General features: G+C 34.6%; 1 protein-coding gene across 3 annotated transcripts in view; it reads right to left on the reverse strand.

Moving 5' to 3' along the window:
* USP15 (ubiquitin specific peptidase 15) overlaps nt 1-21,959 on the reverse strand; it is a 137,723-nt gene that overhangs the window by 35,524 nt on the left and 80,240 nt on the right. For 2 of the 3 annotated variants that reach the window (XM_053555346.1, XM_053555349.1), the window contains exons 7-8: nt 20,424-20,510; nt 13,492-13,636 (exon numbers count right to left, since the gene is read on the reverse strand). In XM_053555346.1, coding sequence (XP_053411321.1) covers nt 13,492-13,636; nt 20,424-20,510 — 232 coding nt within the window. The remainder of the gene's footprint in view (nt 1-13,491; nt 13,637-20,423; nt 20,511-21,959) is intronic. The other variant, XM_053555347.1, reaches the window with a different exon arrangement.

Genomic DNA, 21,959 nt, shown 5'->3' on the forward strand with positions numbered 1-21,959 from the left:
GTTACCCTAGTAAATTGTTAGAGTTTTTGATCACTTATAATTTTTGCACTCATTTCCCTGCTGCTCAGAACTGTCTTGCCCACAGATACACTGTTCTACTGTGCTTACTTTTATCTGGGATTATACTAAACATTGGGGATATAAAAGAAAACTAAAGACAACCTTGGCTTTATGATTTTCACCATATATTACATATTTCTCCAGGAGAAATGGATAGAAGGGGGAAAGTGTGAGAAAGACAACTATAACAGTAACAGTACACACAAAGAGGTTCGAAAGATAGTGAATTCTTCTTCTTCTTTTTTTTTTTTTTTTTTAGAGACAGAGTCCCACTGTACCGCCCTCAGGTAGAGTGCCATGACGTCACACGGCTCACAGCAACCTCTAACTCTTGGGCTTGGGCTTACGCGATTCTCCTGCCTCAGCCTCCCGAGCAGCTGGGACTACAGACGCCCGCCACAACGCCCGGCTATTTTTTGGTTGCAGTTTGGCCGGGGCTGGGTTTGAACCCGCCACCCTCGGCATATGTGGCCGGCGCCCTACTCACAGAGCCACAGGCGCCACCCAAAAGATAGTGAATTCTAAGAATTAACAGTAATTTTACCTAAAGAGGCATTCCATTAGGTGATGGGAAATTTGTTTCACACTATCATAATCATATTTGCATAAATAGTTGATTTTTAAAACAGTAAATCTAGAAGTAGTGCACTAAGTAGACTGGAAGAGGACAGATGATGGAACAGAGAGACATTTCAACAGTCTGCATGAAGGATGCTGAAATACTCAAGTAACAGATTATCAGGAGAGGACAAGACAAATAGAAGTGATATTTAAGAAGCAGTATAAACAGGACCATGTTTTTACTAGATGAATGACTGTACCTACAAGGAAATATAAGAAATAAAACAAGCAAGCTTAGTCTTAGTTTGAGTTATATGCAGTTTATCTTGGCAGGAATGTCCATTTAACAGTTACATATTGGAGGGAGAGTCAGAAAGCAGAATTATGGTTACAGCAATTTGGGATTTGTCAGTATGCAACTTGATGTCAGAATCTCAAAGGTAAAGGAGTTATGACAAACCTAGCAAACAGGAAGTCAAAATGACCTTATCAAAGCAATTTCTGCAGGGTGGTATGATGGTCACAGTGATAACAGTATTTAAACTTATATATACTTATATAGTGCTAAGCCCCTCTTAAGCACTTTATCTTCATTTTCCAGGTGAAGAAACTAAGAAGTTTTTATCTAGGGTCACACAACTTCTAAGAACTAGGATTTGAATCCTGGTAGTCCAGCTCCCAAATTTATGTTTTTACTCACCATGCTATGTAACTGACAGACTGCAGTGAGATAAGGACCGAATGGGAGATAAGAAACTAGGGAGAAAGCCAGACCCTCCTTTTCAAGGCCATGGGTCCCTCTTACTCTACTGCCCTTTTAGAATACTTGACTAGGCATCTGTGCTGAAAGGAAGAAAGACAGCGAAGAGATGAGGTTAAAGTATAGAAAAGAATACACAATGTTAACAAGCCTCAGGGAAGATGATATAGTTTATAGGAAGACGGTAGTATCATAATGACAGATACATTTTTGGTATGGCATTCAATGAGACTACTGTTAAGCATATGAGGAATTTCAAAGTATGTTTATTATACCAGTGGTTCTCAACCTTCCTAATGCCGCAGCCCTTTAATACAGTTCTTGTGAGACATGACTCACAGATTGAGAACTGCTGTATTATACTATTAAAGATTTCCTTATAAACCAGTAACATTTTTGTCACAAATTTGCTTCATTTTGAAAACATTATTGAAAGCCTTCTGACAAAGTATATAACATAGTACTTAGAAAATTTTTAGAAATTATTCATAATTCTAGACAGCATTATCTATATACCACATCCGGTTTGTAACAGAGGCACTATAAATAAGCATTATATATTGCTCGAAATATTTCAGAACTGGCACAAAACAAAACAAAAAGCAATAATAGCATACAGAACATTCTACTATGTGTTTATTGAGCATATGAACAATGTTTTTTGCTATGGCAAGATAATTTGTGATACAGGGGTTTCTGTGATGGAAAAATATAGGAACAAGCATGAGCTATGCTGTTACAGTTTGTACCTCTAATAACTCTATTTTACAACCAGATGAATAAAATATGTCATATACTTTACTAAAGGAATTCAAAACCAAACTCAAATGTCACCTTCTTGGTGAAGCCTTGCTTATTTCCCAACGACTCTTTATTCTTTGACTCCATGATATTTTGATGATAATGCTTCCCATTATATCACTTTTTTAATAGGCCACACTACCTCACTGTAACCTTGAACTCCTGGGCTCAAGTGACCCTCTGCTTTAGCCTCTTAGGTACCTAAGACTATAGGTACCCACCTATATCTGGTAAAATAAAAATCCCACCATGTCTGGCGAAATCTAAAAAATAAATTGTAGGTATGAGGTCTACTATGTTGCCCAGGCTGGTCTCTAACCCCCTGGCCTCAAGCAATCCTCCTTCCTTGGCATGAGCCACCGTGCCTGGCCTGTATTTCACATTACATCTTATTTATTTATAATGTGCATCTTCATTAGATGATGTGCTAGATCATGTCTAAAGCAATGCTTGCACACAGAGATGTTAATGGGTGTTTGCTGGATCAGCCAAATAAATTAGCTAATAAAAACAAGGAAACCAAGTAAAAAAAAAAAAAAAAACAAAACAAAAGAAATAAAACAAGAAAACCAGTTTACTTGCTCTTAATTCTTTTGCCTGGTTCTCTCTCCAACCCTAGACAAACCTAATCATCTATTTTAGGCATCACGTGACCTAACATTGCTGGAGAAAATCTCAACTGAATAAAATTGTATCATTCTAAATTGATGAACACCAACCTCAAATGAAATCTCAATACTGCTAAGTAACTTACCCCTTTCATTCTTAGCTAATCATCTGGTCTGGTATTTCAGGACATTGAAAGCCATCACAAATTCTAGAAAATACTTGCATCCATAATCCCTTTCTTTACTCCTACTGACACAGAAGGGTCTTTTCTCCAAATGTTGCATTGTAGGGTTTAGTACTGGGACATCTTTTTTTTCACAGATGCCATCATTCCGATGCAACCCTTTCCATGATTTTAAATACCATCTACAACAGCCGTATTTCTATTTCTAGCCTAGGTCTCTGATTTTATATTCCATACAAGTATATCCAACTGCCTATTATCACTCTGCTTGGATATTTCATGGGCATCACAAATTGAACATGCCTAAAATTGACTCATAAATCTTCTCCCCACCACAAATCTACTTTTCCCACTGTGCTCTTCCTCTTACCACTCGATCTCATTAGATGATGAACAAGCCAGAAACTAAAGAAACACCTAAACACCTAAAGAAATTTCCTTTACCTGCCATTACTCTGAGTGTCTTCTATATGCCAGACACTACTTCAAACCATTAATGTGTCCACAGCAATGACTATAGGTCCCTGTACACATGGATCTTACATGTTTGTGTGTGTGTTTATGTATGCTGGAAATCTGGGGAGGTCAGACAGATAAGCCTGCCAGATGGTCATGAGTCCTGCATAAAAAGTGGGTGTTACTATTTTATGTAGTGACTAAGGAAGGATCTGACTGATAACAGAGACCTAATGGAAGAGAGAGATCAAAAGTATAAATATTTATAGAGGAAGAACATGATAGATCTAGGAAGCTGCAAGTCTAGAGATCCTAAGGCAGAAACATTCTTTGCATGTGCAAGAAGTCCAGAAAGGACTGAGCGGAATGAGGGATGTGACTGTAGAGGAAAATGGTAGGAAATGAGCCAGCAGGAGGACAGATAACAGAGGGTCTGACGGTCTCTGTTAAGAACTATGGCTTTTTCTTCTTAGTAAAGTATCTCACGAATGGAAGAAAAAGTATCCAATGTGCTCAGCCCTACTATGAAACTAATTTATGGCTTTCACACGAAAGCTATAACCCAGTTACAACCTAAGAATAGGGAGAAGGGAGAGAGGGAGGGGCGGAAGGCAGAGGGAGGGTGATTGGTGGGATTACACCTGCGGTGCATCTTACAAGGATATATATGAAACTCAGTAAATGTGGAATGTAAATGTCTTAGCACAATAACTAAGAAAATGCCAGGAAGGCTATGCTAACCAGTGTGATGAAAATGTGTCAAACAGTCTATGAAACCAGGGTATGGTGCCCCATGATCACATTAATGTAGACAGCTATGATTTAATAATAATAAAAAAAGAACTATGGCTTTTGTGGAGTGAAAAGAGAAACCATTTAGTGTTATACACAAGGAGTAACAGCAAATGCTTTAAACGTTCAAAAAAGATATCTCTGGCTGTTTTTTTAAGGACAGACTATATGGGTGGTTAAGGCAGAAGTAAGAAAACCAGGTCAGAGACAAACGCAATAAGCAGATGAGATGGGGGAAGCTTGGAACCTTTGAGGGCTTTTAACTCACTGAAATCCAACTCTCCCTATGTGACCTGGCTTTGTTCAAACTCATTTTGTCCCACTCTCCTTCACATATCATTGCAAAGGTACTCCTTTTGGTTCCTCAAACCTGTCCATTGTAGGGCTTTGTACAGGTTTTGCTCCATCTTACTTCAGTTCTTATCCATTAATGTCTGTCTACTCTCCGGTCACAGCTGGGATGTCACTGCAGGTGGGCACAGCACTAGTTTAGACGAGGTGCTCTCAGGTGGGCACGGCACCAGCTTAGAGGAGGTGCTCTCAGGTGGGCACAGCACCAGCTTAGAGGAGGTGCTCTCAGGTGGGCACAGCACTAGTTTAGACGAGGTGCTCTCAGGTGGGCATGGCACCAGCTTAGAGGAGGTGCTCTCAGGTGGGCATGGCACCAGCTTAGAGGAGGTGCTCTCAGGTGGGCACGGCACCAGCTTAGAGGAGGTGCTCTCAGGTGGGCACGGCACCAGCTTAGAGGAGGTGCTCTCACGTGGGTGCAGCACCAGCTTAGACGAGATGCTCTCAGGTGGGTGCAGCACCAGCTTAGAGGAGGTGCTCTCAGGTGGGCACGGCACCAGCTTAGACGAGGTGCTCTCAGGTGGGCGCAGCACCAGCTTAGAGGTGCTGCTCTCAGGTGGGCACAGCACCAGCTTAGACAAGGTGCTCTCAGGTTCCTGGCGTTTATTCAAAGCTCTCTCTTTCCTTCAGTATGCTTATCTCCTCTACTAGTTTATATCACAAATTCCCTGGAAACAAAATCTATTTTCTTCATCATGGCATAATCAGTGCCTATCAGAGTGAAAGGGACCTTGTAGGTATATCTTACTTAGAAAAGTTACTCACCTTGATCAGTCTTAAGATAACACTCAGAATAACCTCTAGTTTTTGAAAATCAACTTTATTATCAAAGGAGAAAAAATACCCACCAGTGATACGATATATTTAGAAGAATGAAAGCAATTATCAAAGGAGTTTTTGGAAGGCAGCTATGCTCACGACTATACTGCCAACGCACTTAAAAAGAGAAGCATTTGGATTGTTTTGAACATTCAGACCATCGAGTGAGTGTGTGTACAGCCTCCTAGAGAGACTGTTTTGAACAGCACAACCATAATGCTCTACTTTTGGGAGAGCATCTTGTATTATGGGGGCCATTCACTTGCCATAAATATAAAAATACTTTTAATGGACGTATAATACTATGAATATACTTAATGCCACTGAACTAACTATACGCTAACAATGATTAAAAATAGTAAATTTTGTTATAGCTGACCACCTGAAATACACTCAAAGCATTTCTTACAAGCTAATTAGAATCATTTTGAAAAAATATTATCTCAGAATGTTCTAACAACAGTTTTAACCCACTAATTAACTTGTTTTAGTGACTGGAAAATTGCCTAAATTCTCTTTGCCCCAATTTCCCTGTTGGTGAAATAAGAAAACTTATGTTCTAACTCACAGACTTCGGTAAAGAGAAAATTAAAAAAGTGAAAATAATACAAAAAGAACAAACTGTATTATACAAAGAAAGGTACTGTTATTATTACCAGAGGTTGTAATTCAATACTGGGCTGTTAAGATTTTAATGTTGACTTATAAGAGAATTAGTAATTTACTTTAGATATTACTACTTACAGTTATCAATGGTTTCAGTGACTCTTTTCCTCCACAGAATAGTATAGTTTATAAATCACTGTACTATTTATAATGTAATCACTATAAAGAAGTAATTGATTTCAATACCAGGATGGAAATTTTAAAAAAAGTGGTTGATAATATTTAGCAACTAGTTTCCATACACAGGAGAACCACTATAAGTTGACCACCCAAGGGACTGTAACCAGTAAGGAACTAGGCCTACTACACCAATGCATGTATACATGTGGTGAAGGTCTGGACTGTGAAAATTAGGTCAACTGAAGGAGGTGTTCGATGTAGGGAGGCAGTCAACTATGGAGGTTCTATATAAAATACTGAACCGAAACATCAATTATTGTCTAAGTGACAATGACATTAATAAAGTAACCATGTGTAGTAAGCACTGTCACAAACTATTTCTACTTATAAAGTAAAACAGAAGATGGTACCAAGATAGTGACATTAAAATAAAAAAAATTCCAATAGGTGAGGGCCTTTTATAAGGAAAGCCTGAACTGACTAGAATATCAGCATCTACACTGTATAAAAGAGACAGGCACAGGAGGACAGCAAGGCAAGCCCTGATGGGGGTCCAGGGTGGCTTTTATCTTTTCAAGGATCTATCAGTACAATCTCCTATATTTTCTAGAGACTGTTCAATAATACCAATTTATACATTAAAACATAAGCGTGACACACTTTAGGATCTTCTAATCAAAAAAGTATTGAATATTAATATATATTTAATAAAGGAGGAAAATATGTATTAGAAAAGATTATGAGATCAAGAGAATGAGCTGCTAGTAAAAGTAAATTTGGAACTAGTTTTCTATTCCTGTTAGTTTTTTTGTGGGGTGGGGATAAATATGTAGTTCCCGTTATAGACCACAGATTGACATTTCTCACGTATTCCTTTCAATCTCAAACAAAGATCACTGGAATAATTATAAAAATCAACAACATAATTCAGTCTAATTATATCAATAATTTCTGTTATTAGATGTAATGACTGCAATACTACCTAGTAAGTATGTTATTAAACTGGTGCTGAGATCTTTTTGTAGCCAGAGTAGTAGAGAACCAATCTGTTTTAGAATCAGATATGAAAAATTGTGATTCCTTAAAAGAATCTCTATTTCTCTGAGATCTTTAGTCATGTCGTTTTCCTATTACAGAGTCATTACAAAACATTTAAAAGTCTGTATTAATTCAGAAACAGAGCATTAATCTTGGAGAAATTTGTTTATTAACTGAGAAGAATGTAAAAAGCAGGCAAATCAGATGCTTCCAACCTGAGATTTAGCAGGGCATATTTTCATGACAAGAAATCACTACTAGCCCAGTTACATAAGTACAAGCTATTTTTTTTGAGCTACCACTTCTTCCCTAGTTGTGAATACTATATATTCTTCAAAACATTTGTAAGATTGTTATAGGCATACAACAGTTGTATATCTTTAGAGGGAACCTAAGATGTTTGATACAATCATACAACATGAATTAATCAAATCAGGGCAGCTGGGCATTCATCACCTCAGGTAGTTCTCCTTTCTTTATGGTAACAACTTAGCAATTCCACTCCTTTATTTATTTTAAAATAAACATAACTCATTGCTGACTATAATCACTTTGTTGTGTTATAAAACACGGTTCATTCTATCTAACAATATTTTTGCACCCACTGGCCGTCCCTACTTTACCCTCCCTGCCCTGTCTACTCTTCTCAGCCGCTGGTAACCGGCACTCTATTCTGTCTCCGTGAGACCACTTGTTTTTAGTATTTAGCTCCCATATAAGTGAGAACAGGTGAGACTTGTCTTTCTGTGCTGGATTTATTTCGCTTAACATAATGTTCTCCAGTTTTACCCATGTTGTTGCAAATGGCAGGTTTTCTTTCTTCTTTAGTGACTGTGTAATAGTGCATATTAAATTCACACAGACCTATACTGCGTATACTCTTTCTGAAAATAGTCTGCCTGAGAATGCAGGTCTTTCTCCGTCCTCGTCTCTCTTTCTAAAAGGAAGGAATACTCCTCTTTTATTCCAGCCCAAATAAGGAAAAAAGTAAAAACATCCATGTTGAGAAAATGAATGGTTCTAAGGCAAGTAACATTGTTCTCATTTTTTGGGTTTTGTCAAAATGTGAAGAACACTGAAGCCATCATTTGACTAAACATATTTTTCATGATAGTGTGTTATACAATTTTTAGCAAATAATGTGAAAAAACTCAAATAACTGAGGTTAATATCCTAGATTAGAATGAAAACCTGCCCTAGAAAAAAGTGGTTTGGATTTTTAGTTAGCTACATACTTGGTTTATCAGAATAAGACATTTTCTTTAAGATCTTAAACTTTTTTAAAAATTGTCTTATGTCTCAAGGGTATTTTTCTTTTTTTGTAAAAACTATATTCATTTAAATATAAGGTTGGTAATTTGAATAAAATTAGAAGTTTCATGTTAAGCTGGGCTTCTGAGAAACTGTGTTCCAGTAAATGCAAAAAAAAAGAAGATCCTAAGGTGAAAGTAGGCTACTTAATATTTAATCATATTTCAAAGCTATGAAACAATGTCACAGAAACAACAGCTTCAGTAATGACTTTTCCACTGTTTTACAATATAATGGAGATCCAGTTTCTTAAAAGAACGCTATTTCTGTGTCTTACTCATTCTCTGAAACCTTCGCAATAACTTTGAACTTTCTCTACTAACATTCTTCTAAATTCACTAAATATTTTTTCCCCTAACTCAACAGATCATAGAGAAATGATTGACTTCAAAAATGCTTGAAACCCCAGCTCATTTTGTTTTACGACAAGAATAACAAGTCTTTGATTAGCAATTTTTTCTTTCCTGCAGTTTTTGGCCAGGGCTGAGTTTGAACCCGCCACCTCTGGCATATGGGGCTGGTGCCCTACTCCTTTGAGCCACAGGCACCGCCCTGATTAGCAATTTTTTTCGATGACTTCCTAGAATCTATTTAAGGAGCCCTATACTATGTCTGAGTAAAAAGACTGAAAACAACCATCTTATGCCATGCTACTTTCCAGACGAAAAGAACACATCACTCCCTGCTTCAAATCCATCTGAAGAGTTGCTTCATCCAGGAAGCCCATCGTAAGCTTCCTAGGTAACCTTCACAGTGTGAAAGAGTTGGTGTGCTCTTCAATCTGCTTAACTAACACTAACTAAAAATATTTCCAATGATGCAAATGTAAGCACCTAGACATTCTCTAACTGGAGGAAAGGAGGTTACAATTATTCTGCCATCCTGTGTGCACCACCAGGACATGTGGCATCTGCCTACTCAGGAGGCTGTGGCAAAGGGTAAACTGAACTCAAGAATTTTAAGTTTCAGAGTGTCCTGTAGGCTGAATATCTGTAAACAGGTGTACATTAGTATATCCCTTCCCTGTCAGTTTGGCTCAGGATAGATAAACTAGCACAGCTCAGAGAGGGCGCAGACGATAAACATCATTATTGGCGATAATACTATGTGAAAAAGAAAAGGCCATTCAATTATTTCTTCTTTGTCTACCAGGTCCTGTCAAAGTAGAATAAGTCGCAGGAAAGGAGAATACAAGAGTTACAGAAGATAGACTCAGAATCTTTCCAGAGTCATTCGTTTAACTCCTTGAATTAAATAAAAAAAAAGGATAAAATAATATCTACCTAATACCTACTCAGTATTTATAATGTGCCAGTCACTATTCTAAGAGCATTACGCTCCTCGATCATTTAACACTTGCAAAATTCCTAAGATACAGATATCATTATTTTGTCTTCTGAAAACAGAATTAACTTGTCTAGGGTAATAGTTAATAAGCAGGAGACCTATGTTCTTAAAAACAGTTCTAATGCTAAAAAGTAAAATGTTTTAAAATCACGATATTTAGACTATCATCTTCCTAAGACCAGGATATAAAGTCCTCAGTCTCTATGGGGGACTGGTTACAGAAGCTCCTCTGCCCTTGTGGATACCAAAATCCACGGATGTACAAGTCCCTGAAAATAATGATGTATTTATAGACAACCTACACAGATCTTCCTACATATTAAGTCATCTCTACATTACTTATAATATGTGTATCTAATATAATGTAATATAATACATATATCTATGTAAACAATTGTCATAATGGACTGGGTGCAGTGGCTCACACCTGTAATCCTAGCACTCTGGGAGTCTGAGGTGGGTGGATTGCCTGAGCTCACAAGTTCGAGATCAGCCTGAGAAAGAGCAAGACCCCATCTCTAAAAATAACTGAGCATTGTGGCAGGCACCTGTAGTCCCAGCTACTCGGGAGGTTGAGGCAAGAGAATAACTTGAGCCCAAGAGTTTGAGGTTGCTGTGAGCTATGATGCCAAACCACTCTACTGACGGCGACAAAGTGAGACTCTGCCTCAGGAAAAAAAAAAAAAAGTCATAATGTATTGTTTTTTTATTTGTATTTAAATTCTTGTTATTTTTAACCTTTTTCAAATATTTTCAATTTGCAGTTAAGTGAATCCTCAAATATGGAACCCATGGGATATGGAGTGCCAATTGTCCAAAAATATCTTACATACCTTTGACATTCAATAAAGGATATTCATCAGAAAAAGCTAATACACTATCACATTAGAGAAAATCTTGTGCATCAATATAATTAAATCAAGTAACAATATAATGTTGAATCTCACACTGTTTTTTTTTAGTTTTTCATCATGGGTGATCAAAAGATTTCATTATCTCAAGGCTATTCACGGGCTAAGCATAACCCTCTACATAAAAAAAAAAAAGAAAAGGTACGTTTTTCACATTCATTTTGTAAGATTTGTCAATAATTACACCACCTGATGTACTTAAATGATCACTCTTTTTTGGGATTATTGGATTAATTTAAGAGATTATATTAAAAGTCAAATTATCAGTAGAAACATTATTTTACAATATTTTCTCAAGTTCATGAATAACCTTCAATTTTAAAGAAATTACAAGAAAAGTTTGGGGAAAAAGTATAACTGAAGAAATGGGTCTGAAAAAAATTATTTAAAGAATCTATTCTATTAGTTCCCTATTACCTTTTTTGTCTCTGGGTCTGGGGACCTGAGACCTCACAAGAGTGTTTGTGAGACAGGACTAAAGGCTGCTGCCACCATTCTGTATTTCCTCTTAAGGTAAATTTTCAACTTGAGAGGTGACATGTAAACCAATTAAAATTCACAGATGTTTAAAGAAAATAAAACTAAAGTCCTAGATTTTCTAATTCTAGATATGGATTAAAAGCCAAAAGCAGCAAAAATAGTAACTCACTTTTCCCTTTTCCAACTTGTCTGAAAAGTTTTACTTTTAGGAAAAGGATAGTTTCCAACTATATTAAGATACAGATATGAAATAATATCTACTGCTTAAAATACTCACTGAATTTTTCATTAAAATTTTGTAATTATTATCCTCAAATTATAAACCATCATCCTTATGGCTATATTTCAGATGAAATAGTGAAATATATTAAAAACATAGAGGGTCAACAATAGATCTACCAAATAAAATATCTTTGAACAGAAGCAAAAATAAGCAAGATGAAGTTTCTTACACTGTAAACATAACACATGAGAAAACTAAACAATGCCAAATCTAGGTCAATAAAGCTGGCTGCAAGATTTAATTTTAATACCCACTTTTAAGAAACTACACTTGACCGAATGGAGACAATACTACACAGACAGATGGAAGGTACAGAGGATGAGAATGCAAACTGCCTTGGAGGAAGACGAGAATGCAAACTGCCTTGGAGGACGTCCTTCTGAAGGCTGGCCCTGGCCTCCCAGGATGATTAGCATGAACACCAACTCTTGTTCTCTTGTCACAGATTCAAATTTCTATTGCTTATGTTGCCAATTTATTTTCTTAATCTTTGTGGAAAAGCACCAAGATTGTTTTTTTATATTAGAGTATTTAAAAAAACTCAAGCTAACATCAAGCCTCTGGTACCAAAGTAATTTTGGCAGAGTTAAGCTTAGCACCCACGCACTTCACTTTGTCATCAAGAATTGAGGATACTAGTTCATTTGGGGTTGTTCTTACCAGATGAGTTTCCTTTTTCCCCTTTCAGAAAAATAAAGATAAAAATTTAAATTTTCTTATGTTTAATAAGGGCTAAGATCCTTGAAAACCAATTCTAAATAAAGTAGTATTCATTAGAGTATGAACGGTATTACTTAATCAAAGAAGATTCAAAGGAAGAATTTATTAACCTATATCGTCTTTGTCTGAACAGACAGCCTATTTCCCAAGTGATTCAACTCTAAACCAAGAAATCAGAAAATGACTTATTATACCCTCCCCCCCATTTCTAAAAGATCACTATTTCCTGACCTATAGAATATGACAGTTAACTTCCAATTTCTAAGAATGCTATGAAGACAACAGTTGATTTAGGGGATAGGATTGGTACAAAAAGTTCACTTAGAATACTGAATGGTGAAGAGTCGTCCTTTCCTCACACAGAAAGGTAAGTAACATTGTCTTTATTAATCTATACTCTGCATTTGATCTCTATCTTTGGAAGCTGCCTCCTGGGCAAAGATGATTCAATATTAAAATAGAAATAAAGAACAAAAATATTAAAAGACTTAAAACTAAAAATTCACAATTCACAAAAAAGATTTACCAAAAAAGGTTAAAAGTACCAAAAATGATCTACCTTTATTTTGGGCTTTTATAAACACAGAAATTTTATCTGTAAAAATTAAGACTGTAATAAAATAATCAGCCCTAATTTTACACTTTGTAACAGTGATATTAAAAATATATAGCTCTTATTACTTCAGAATTAAGGACTTAAATATTTAACAAGTTAAATTGGAATAAAATATAAACAAGAACAGAAAAGGAGGGGAAGCTCCACAGGGAAAAAAAAAGGTGGGGTGTGATCGCTTATATCCCCCAAATTAAAAGACCTTTAAGAAAAAGTGATTAAAAATGTATGTAAAAGGAGGTTCACAAAATTTTCTTTTGTAAAATCAGTTTCCTATTAAAGCAAAAAGGACTTCTATTGAATAAAAGATGGAACTCACTCCTTTTTCCCCCTTTTTCTTAGAAAGCCTAAGTTTTCTGTTTGGAATTCTATTTTTGCATAAGGGGACATTTAATCTTCTACCTTACGGTAATCAATCTCATGTCAACTGAAAATACCTTACTACAAGTAACAGAATGCATGCGTCAGATGTGTATGCTTAAATCTTTCATGAAAATATAAACTCTCAAAACACATACAAAACTTATATTCTAACATAAAAACCCAATTCTATTTTTCTTGTATTACAAATTTCCATGAAACATGAGTTTCACCTTGTTTAGAAAGACCTACCTGAATAGCTGAGTTCATGAAACACGTATTTCCCAAGTTACTTAGGCCACAGAGGCCTGGTTGTTCATTGTTTCTTCCAGGTTCTGAATAATCATAGTTCTTATAAGCAGTATATGATGGGAGACAATAATTTGAGTTTTTCACACTGGAAGAAAAGAAGTATTTTTCATAATGCAGCCAATTGTTTTATAATATAGTTGAAACAAACAGATTAAGCCTATTTATGAAGATAGGTGGTCAACTGTTATTTTTTTTATGAAGCACTCAGGTATTTTTTAAGACTTGAACCTCGAACAAAATACTGCCCCCTTAATTAAGATATTCCTCATCCAGTCAACAAAATCTCTGCCTCATATACCACACCAGCCAACACAAGCCACGATTATATCTTTCTACCCTTGATTAATTGGAGCAACGTCACAGCTCACTCCATTCTTCATTGCTCCGTCAAATTTAAAGCATTCAGACTTTAAACACCACCCACAGCAATAAATCATCTCATTTATGTCCCTTTTGCCTCCTGCTACTGTAACAGAGTGAGAGGAGCAGAGACAGGAAGAGTCGTGCTTTAGTTACAGGTAAGAGCAGAGACTTCCAAAGCCACTGTGAAATCACTGTTCTGAGGTACTGAAGATTCTATTTATAGTTTCTATGCTAGATCAGCAAAAAAATAAAAATAAAAATCTAGTGTTCAAATGTGGAAAAAAATCCTGGGTGATCTAGTGCAAACATGATTCTAAACAAATACATCCCAATATTATTTGCTACTCATTTCTTCTAGTTTGTCAAAATATAGCTTATTCATTTAGAGAAATTGTACTTATCAAGATAATTTGTACTAAAATAAATTTAATCTTTTAAAAACACATAATCTTTTAAAATTTAGAAAATCAATAATTTTAGAAGGAACCAAGAAGTCATTAAATAAGTTAAATGATTCCTTTTTTTAACATATAAAAATATTTATGCTAGATACTCTGGAGCATACTTTATCTAGAATGAAAATATTTATGCTAGATAACTCTGAAGCATACTTTAAATCTTTTTTTATTCATTAGAAAAAACTTGAATGGAAATCAAGACTATTTGCTAAAAGCAAGTGCTGATATAAATATGGCTTTACAAATGAAAATGATGAATCAGTAACTCCAGCAATCTCAGCTGGCTACAATTTATTCCTGGTATTGTTTTTTAAAAATATTTTTTCTTATGATTCCAAATATTTCACTTTATTGTTCTATATACCATTCTTTTACTTTAATATTGTAACAGTTTAAGGGAATTATATACACACAGACTGTTCCCCCCCTGCAAGCAGGTAAAACACATAAAGCCACATAAAAAAATTATACAGAGTGCTAGCCCACTAATATTTCTGCAGTTTTTAAAAGACTACTCCCTTTTCCACAAACCAAAAGAGGTCAACTCCCTGACTCTCAAAAAACAATCTGCCCTGAGATAAAATAAAAAGTAGCAGATCCCAATCAAAAGTAACCTCAATCAATTCAAATTCAGAATTGCTGGACTTGTAGCTATTTATTTGTTTTCAACTAAAAAAATATATAAAGCCCAAATTAGGATTCAAGTATGTTTTTTGTAGATCATTATCCTTATGATTCATGTTATTTTATAATCTAGTAACTAATAAAAGGCAAAGCACCTATTAGCAATTCTGTATTTGTTTACTCACAATTAGATTACTGAATTTAATTCTGGTAAACAAAAAAAGCTGAACTATAAAAAAAAACCTTTTTCTTTTATTACTCTAAGTGATGCTAAACATCAAAGTCTTGTGTAAATAGTAAAAAAAAAAAAAGTAAGCCCTGCATTTCCTGTACATTTTGCGTGTTACAGAAGAAAAAAAACACATATTTTGGCTGTAAAATTATAGTAAAATTTAAGCAGCCAGAGCACACAGGAAAAGTATGCCACACCCCCTCGCAAGGGGACAGACCAGCAGCACATTTACATCAGATGTCTGTCTGCCCACTGGACACAAACGGGTACCAGAAGTGCTACTCTTTTCTGCGGCAACACGATGTGATCTGATGGATAGGAATTTCTATTACTGAGAAATGAACAAAAACGTATTTACAAAGCACAATTTTGGTTTTGTTTTTTAAAATCTGAATCCTTAAATGTTACCTATGTTTTAGTTTAAATGACAGGGAAGGCATATTCACCACTAAAGACTGAGATAGTCTAGATGCTCAAAGATGATACAGAAAACCAATGAATTAAAAATACTTTAATATCATCTTGATTGGTCATTTATAGCCCACATATTGTATAAACTCTAAATTAGTGGTTCTCAACCTTCCTAACTGCCATGTTGTTACAAATGGAACAAAGGGGTTGTGACCCACAGGTTGAGAACCACTGCTCTAAATCAAATATTAAAACTTACCATGGAAAATATCAAAATCTGCAGTTTACACAATTCAACAAAGTACACGGAAACCAAGGCCCTAAATATAGCCTCTATTTTTAATAATTTTCATTACTATTTTTGCTAATTTTTTCCTGAAGATCTTAAGCTAGTTACCATCTTTTAAGGATATACTACTTTACAAAAACAAATTTACATTAATAATAATGAAAATTTTAATACTATACTAATTGTGAATTTTAAGTCTATTATCTTTATAAAGATACATTAAAATGCAATAATTATTTTGTGGTAAAATTGTACCTTATTATTCTACAAAGCTTTCAGACTGACTTGAATTAACACTGACATTCGACATTATAAACATTATAAATACATAATTTAATCCTCATAAGTATAATTATGCCCACTTTGCAGTTAATGAAACAATGCTTTTAGCTAATTAACTTATCAAGAGCCAGATGGCTAGCTCTGGTGGTCTCCAAAATTCACAGTTTTTTTTTCATTGCTTAATCTCATACAGGGAATCATTATCATTTCAAATAAAAAAGATTTAAATGAATTAACAGAAAAATAGAAAGGCACTCTGAGATAGGATGTCAAATTAAGACCATAAGTACATTAAAAATATTTTTCCAAAGGCAGTGTTAGTAATATATCAAAGCAAATATAGCAGGGCAGAAAAATGTAAGTAATATAACTATCACCAGAGAAAAAATTTTTGGAGATATTAAAAAATGTACTTAAATTATAATTGAGGCAAAAACACAAACTCTATGGACTAACAGATAAAATTACAGCACAGTGTAAAGAAACTATGTTCCAGTAATGTACTCTTCATAATACTAGTTTTTAATAAAAATTTTGTTAAATGTGAATTAAACCATTCCAAGTATACTTTGCTATTACCTCTAGAAATGAAAAATTTTCTAACTTAGCAATGTACCAGTGTAGGACTGTTCAAGTCTTAAACCTGTAAATAAATTTCCTATAACCTTCTGTATTATTTATAATTGCAGACTACTTCTACAAACATGAAGTTTCAAAAATGCACTTAATCTAAAAAGGTCACTACCTATTTTACTTTAAATTAAAGAAAATACATTTACCTCTAGTTGAAGTCTTAAGCTGCTATGTAACTCCACCAGTGGAACAAAAATTCAAGAAGCAAACTTTATGTGAAATAACTGTTTAAATTAGATAGTGTTAATTCAAGTTTTTTTTTTTTGGCCGGGGCTGGGCTTGAACCTGCCACCTCCAGCATATGGGGCCGGCATCCTACTCCTTTGAGCCACAGGCGCTGCTCTCAAATTTTTAAACTTAAAAAAAAAAAAAAAACAAAAAACAACAACAAAAAAAACCTTTCTGTTTTATGAATGCTTAAGTTCTGTTCCTTACTAAGAAAGGTAATCTATACATAACATTTACTTTTAAGTACCAAATGATCACAGCATATCCATACTTCAGGTTGGTATTAAAATTCTCTATTATGAAAGGAATATTTTAGTGTCTAAATTAGAAAAATATAAATTAGATCAAAATATAGTCTAACCATAGGAGTAGAAACTTTAAACATGTTTTAAAACATAAAACCTAATTCCTGTCAACAGTTGTTACACTCAGAGGTTTTGAGATTAGATTGTCCTGTCCTATTTCTATGATGAGAGGGGAAATAAGACAAAAACAGTAACATATTAGACCATGTACACAAATATGGTGACTCTGGTCAAAGTCATTTGTGTTCAATACAGTCTATATAATGTTAAAAACCTCTCCAAATTTTGTGTGGGTAAATGAGTTCTCTTTTATTGTAAACGTGGGAGCCATCTACACTTGGTAGAAACATAAAAAATATTTTATTTACTGCAAAAAAGTTAATTTTGATAAATTTAAAGATATAAAATACAAACTGAATTACAGGGGGTACTTGGGATTTCACAGTGTCTTTAATATTTCACTGTTACAGTACTATGTAACGCTGTTACACACAGTGGACATCCCTTTTTATGAGTTAATGAAGTAAGGCTGTGATGTTTTAAATCTTCTTGATTGGCCAGGCACAGTCTGTCGTGCCTGTAATCCCAGTACTCTGGGAGGCTGAGGAGGGTGGATTGCCTGAGTTCACAGATTTGAGTCCAGCCTTAGTGAGAATGAGACCCTGTCTCTAAAAAATAGCTGGGCTTTGTGGCGGGCACCTGTAGTCCCAGCTACTTGGGGGCTGAGGCAAGAGGATAACTTGAACACAAGAGTTTGAGGTTGCTGTGAGCTATGACGTCACAGCACTCTACCGAGGGTGACAAAGAGAGACTCTGTCTCAAAAAAAAAACAAACTTCTTGATTCATACTGGCAAACTCTTCAAGAAATTTGTACTAATATTCCAACCTTTCCAAAAAAACCCCTTTAAGAATACATATTGTTTAATTTTCCCCGAAGTCATTAAGATGGCAGAAAGTATATGGGTTTTTTTTTAAGGTTTTAATTTACTTATCCTTAATTGGTGAATGTGAACATTTAAAATGTTTATGCCTCATCTACTCCTTTTATTTTTACTGCGCAGTGTGTTATTTGCCCATTTTTCCAAATGTCTTAGAAAATGAGCTTTATACATTATGAATATTTATCTTTTATTTATCACTTGTAGCAAGTAATTTTTTCCATTTATTTGACTCTTTTTTAATCCAAACAATTATCTTGGATTTAACTTATAAAGAGAAATTCTCAAGAGTTATTAAACTTTCTCAACAGTATTTCCTGCACATTCTGCCCATATCCCATGAGTCTGAAATGGAATGCTTTCTTATCATAGTGAATCTTCTCCATCCAAAAGTCTGTTTCTGGGCTTTGTGTTTGACCCCACTGATCTTTATGTGTATTCTTGGGTCAGTGCTATGCTGTTTGAATTTTCTTAACTTTATAATATTTTCTTATCTTTATAATCCAGTGTGATATTTAATAACACTATTTTTCTCATTATTTGTTCCCAAAATTATTTGAATTATTTTCATTTATAATTCAGATATGTTAGAATCATTTTATCTAACTTATCCCTCAAAATATGAATTTTAAAGAAAAATTAACTGAGCCTATAATTCAATTATTGGTGTTATTTTAAAGATTATTTTGCAAATAGCTTTAGTCTTTTAGAATTTACTACTGGGATAATCAGATGCCATTTATGAACTGAACAAATAGTGTAAATATTTAACTGCATAAACACTGTTAATCTAATACATAAACCATACTATATGTATTTTAAAAAATAAAAGGAAGATAATCATCTCTAGATCAAAGTTTTTCCCATAATTTGATTGGACTAAGTAAACATAAGAAAGGCTTTCTTTTTACCCTGTGTTTTTTGAGATAGGTCTCACTGTTGCCCAGACTAGAACGCAGGGGTGTCATCATAGCTCACTCAAACATCTCAAATTCCTAGTCTCCATAAATCCTCCTGCCTCAGCTTCCCAAGCAGCTCGGATTACAGGCATGAACCACAATCTCTGGCTAATTTTTAATTTTTTTGCAAAGATGGAGGTCTTGCTATGTTGTACAGGCTGGGCTGGAACTCCAGACCTCCAGTGATGCTCCCACCTTTGCCTCCCAAAGTGCTGGGATTACAGGCCTAAGCCATGACACTTGGCCTCTTCTTTCCTTTTTCAATAAAATATGGCAATTTTCAAAGTAATACACTTAGAGTCAGATGTTACAGTGAAGCCTAAATGACTTCCAACCTTTTCTCTTACACAATATAGCACACATTTTCACAAAATTTCCATAAATTCCAAGATTCTGAATTTTATTTGTCATGGGGCTACGGAATCTCTGGACTTAAGAAAAATTGGTTGCCTTTTTAATAAACATAAAAATTTGTATGTGCTTTCCAATTGAGAATCACTGACCCATACCTTAAAAAAATAATTTATTGGTGGGGCATGGTGGCTAATTCCTGTAATCTCAGCACTCTGGGAGGCTAAGGCAGAAGGACTGCTTGAGACCAGCCTGGGCAACATAGCAAGACCCCTGTACTACCAAAAAAAAATTTAGTTGGTTGTGGTAGGGCACACACCTACACTCCTAGCTACCCCAGAGGCTCAGGTGTGAGATGAGGCTACAGTGGGCTATGACTGGAGCATTACACTTCAGCCTGGGTGAAAGAGCAAGACCCCATCTCTAAATACAGCAAAAACAAAAACAAAAAGTCTTTATTATGAGTGACTATATGACTAGTTCTAAAATGGCATCTGAAGTTCATATTCTTCCTAAAAAAGTGAGTTCTACCAAATTTCTATATTTCAATAGTGTTTTGTATGTAAAATTCTGGAAGTGCTTTCTTTCAGTAAGCTATTTTTATATATATATTAAATGAAGTAGTTTATAACTGCTTTCTTTCTTGTTAAGTTAATCATGGAGTAACTGATAATAATTTGAAAGAAAACCAATTTTAATGCATTAAGTCATTTACCCTAAATTTTAGATACAAGAGATGTTTTGCAACCACAACAGGGTGATCAATTAAACAAAGAGTTTTTAAGATTCAGTGCTTACTTTCTGTTGTTGATGTTGTTATAATTATTTGATAGAGATGAAGGAGAGATCTTTGGTAAAGTTGAAAAATTGGATGCACCTGGGGACCTTTAAAAATATGAAAATGTTAAATTAGATAAAAAAATGAAGAATTTTGAAATTAATTATGAAATAAAGAAAAGAACAGATGACAATGTTTGTAGTAAATGAATGCTGGAAAACAGATTTATGAGCAAAATCACTGTATCTCCTCTGGTTTTCAACTTCCAATATATTTTTCCTTATAAGACACAATGATACAGAAGGGAACTCTTTTCAAATAAAATTTATCAAATTTAATATGCAACTTGCCCTTATTTCTATAAATCTTCTAACCCAATATCCCATTTCTGAGTTTGGGTAAGCATTACTAACATTTTACAATCAATTTCCATAAATCAATGGAATTAAAATATTTTGCTTTGTTTCTTCATAGGTACCATGGCATTCTAATTATATACAACACTGACACAGTTCAGAGAATATTTTCAATTCTTACAAATTTAAGGCAATGGGGATAGAATAGCATTAAGAGAATCCCAAGCATAATCCCAAGAAGTAATATTTGGCCAAAGTTATTTCTGGAAAGATGAAAAAGATCTAAGTCTGATTATATTTACATACCTCACTAATTCAGAATCTTTTTGAAGAAATCTCAATTACTATCAGTTTTTAATCAACAAATATGCTTTAAAGGCATGATTTATAATGAACAAATATGACAAACAGGAATGATTAAATGACTTAAAAGTCTCTGAAAGATTTAATTATCCTTGTAATTTTATAAACAATTTAACTTTCCTAGGCAACATCTAGGTCATGGGCTGTAAAAAGTTAAGTTTTAGTTGAGTACTCAGTGGTAGTAAATTCTGAATCAGTAGGTCCAAGGTGATTAGTTTTTAAAAATTTATCTTCTCTACTCAGGTGCTAATAAACAATGAAATGGTCTATGGGTAGGAAGTATAATCTACAAAATCTGCTTTTAGATATTTGGATATATTTAAATATGTATATTTACAATGTACTATGCAGAATAAATGGTGGTAACAAAAGTTCTTAAATATAAGAAAATTTAACTTTTAAAAGTTTTTCTTTTTATTTCAGAATATTAGGAGAAACTCATGTTGTTTACATACATTGTTTTTGCACAAACTGAGTCAAGGTTATAAATATGCCTCCCACCCAGATGGTGTGCAGTATACTCAATAGGTTAACTTTTAAAGTCTTATACATTATGAAATCTTGGAAAAATTTTTCTTTTTTTGAAAGAGTATTTTTTCTTTTTTTGAAATAGGGTGTCACTCTGTCACCAGGGCTAGAGTGCAGTAACATCATCACAGGTCACTGCATCTTCACACTTTTGTGTTCAGGTGACCCTCCTATCTCAGCCTCTCGAGAGCTGGCACTACCATTCCTGGCTAATTTATCTATTTTTGTGGAGATGGGAGTCTTGTTCTTTTGCTCAGGCTAGGCTTGAACTCCTTCCTGACCTCAGGTTATCCTCCCACCTCAGGTCTC

This window comes from Nycticebus coucang, chromosome 12 (genome assembly GCF_027406575.1).
Source record: "Nycticebus coucang isolate mNycCou1 chromosome 12, mNycCou1.pri, whole genome shotgun sequence".
In the NCBI taxonomy this organism is placed as follows: Eukaryota; Metazoa; Chordata; class Mammalia; order Primates; family Lorisidae; genus Nycticebus; species Nycticebus coucang.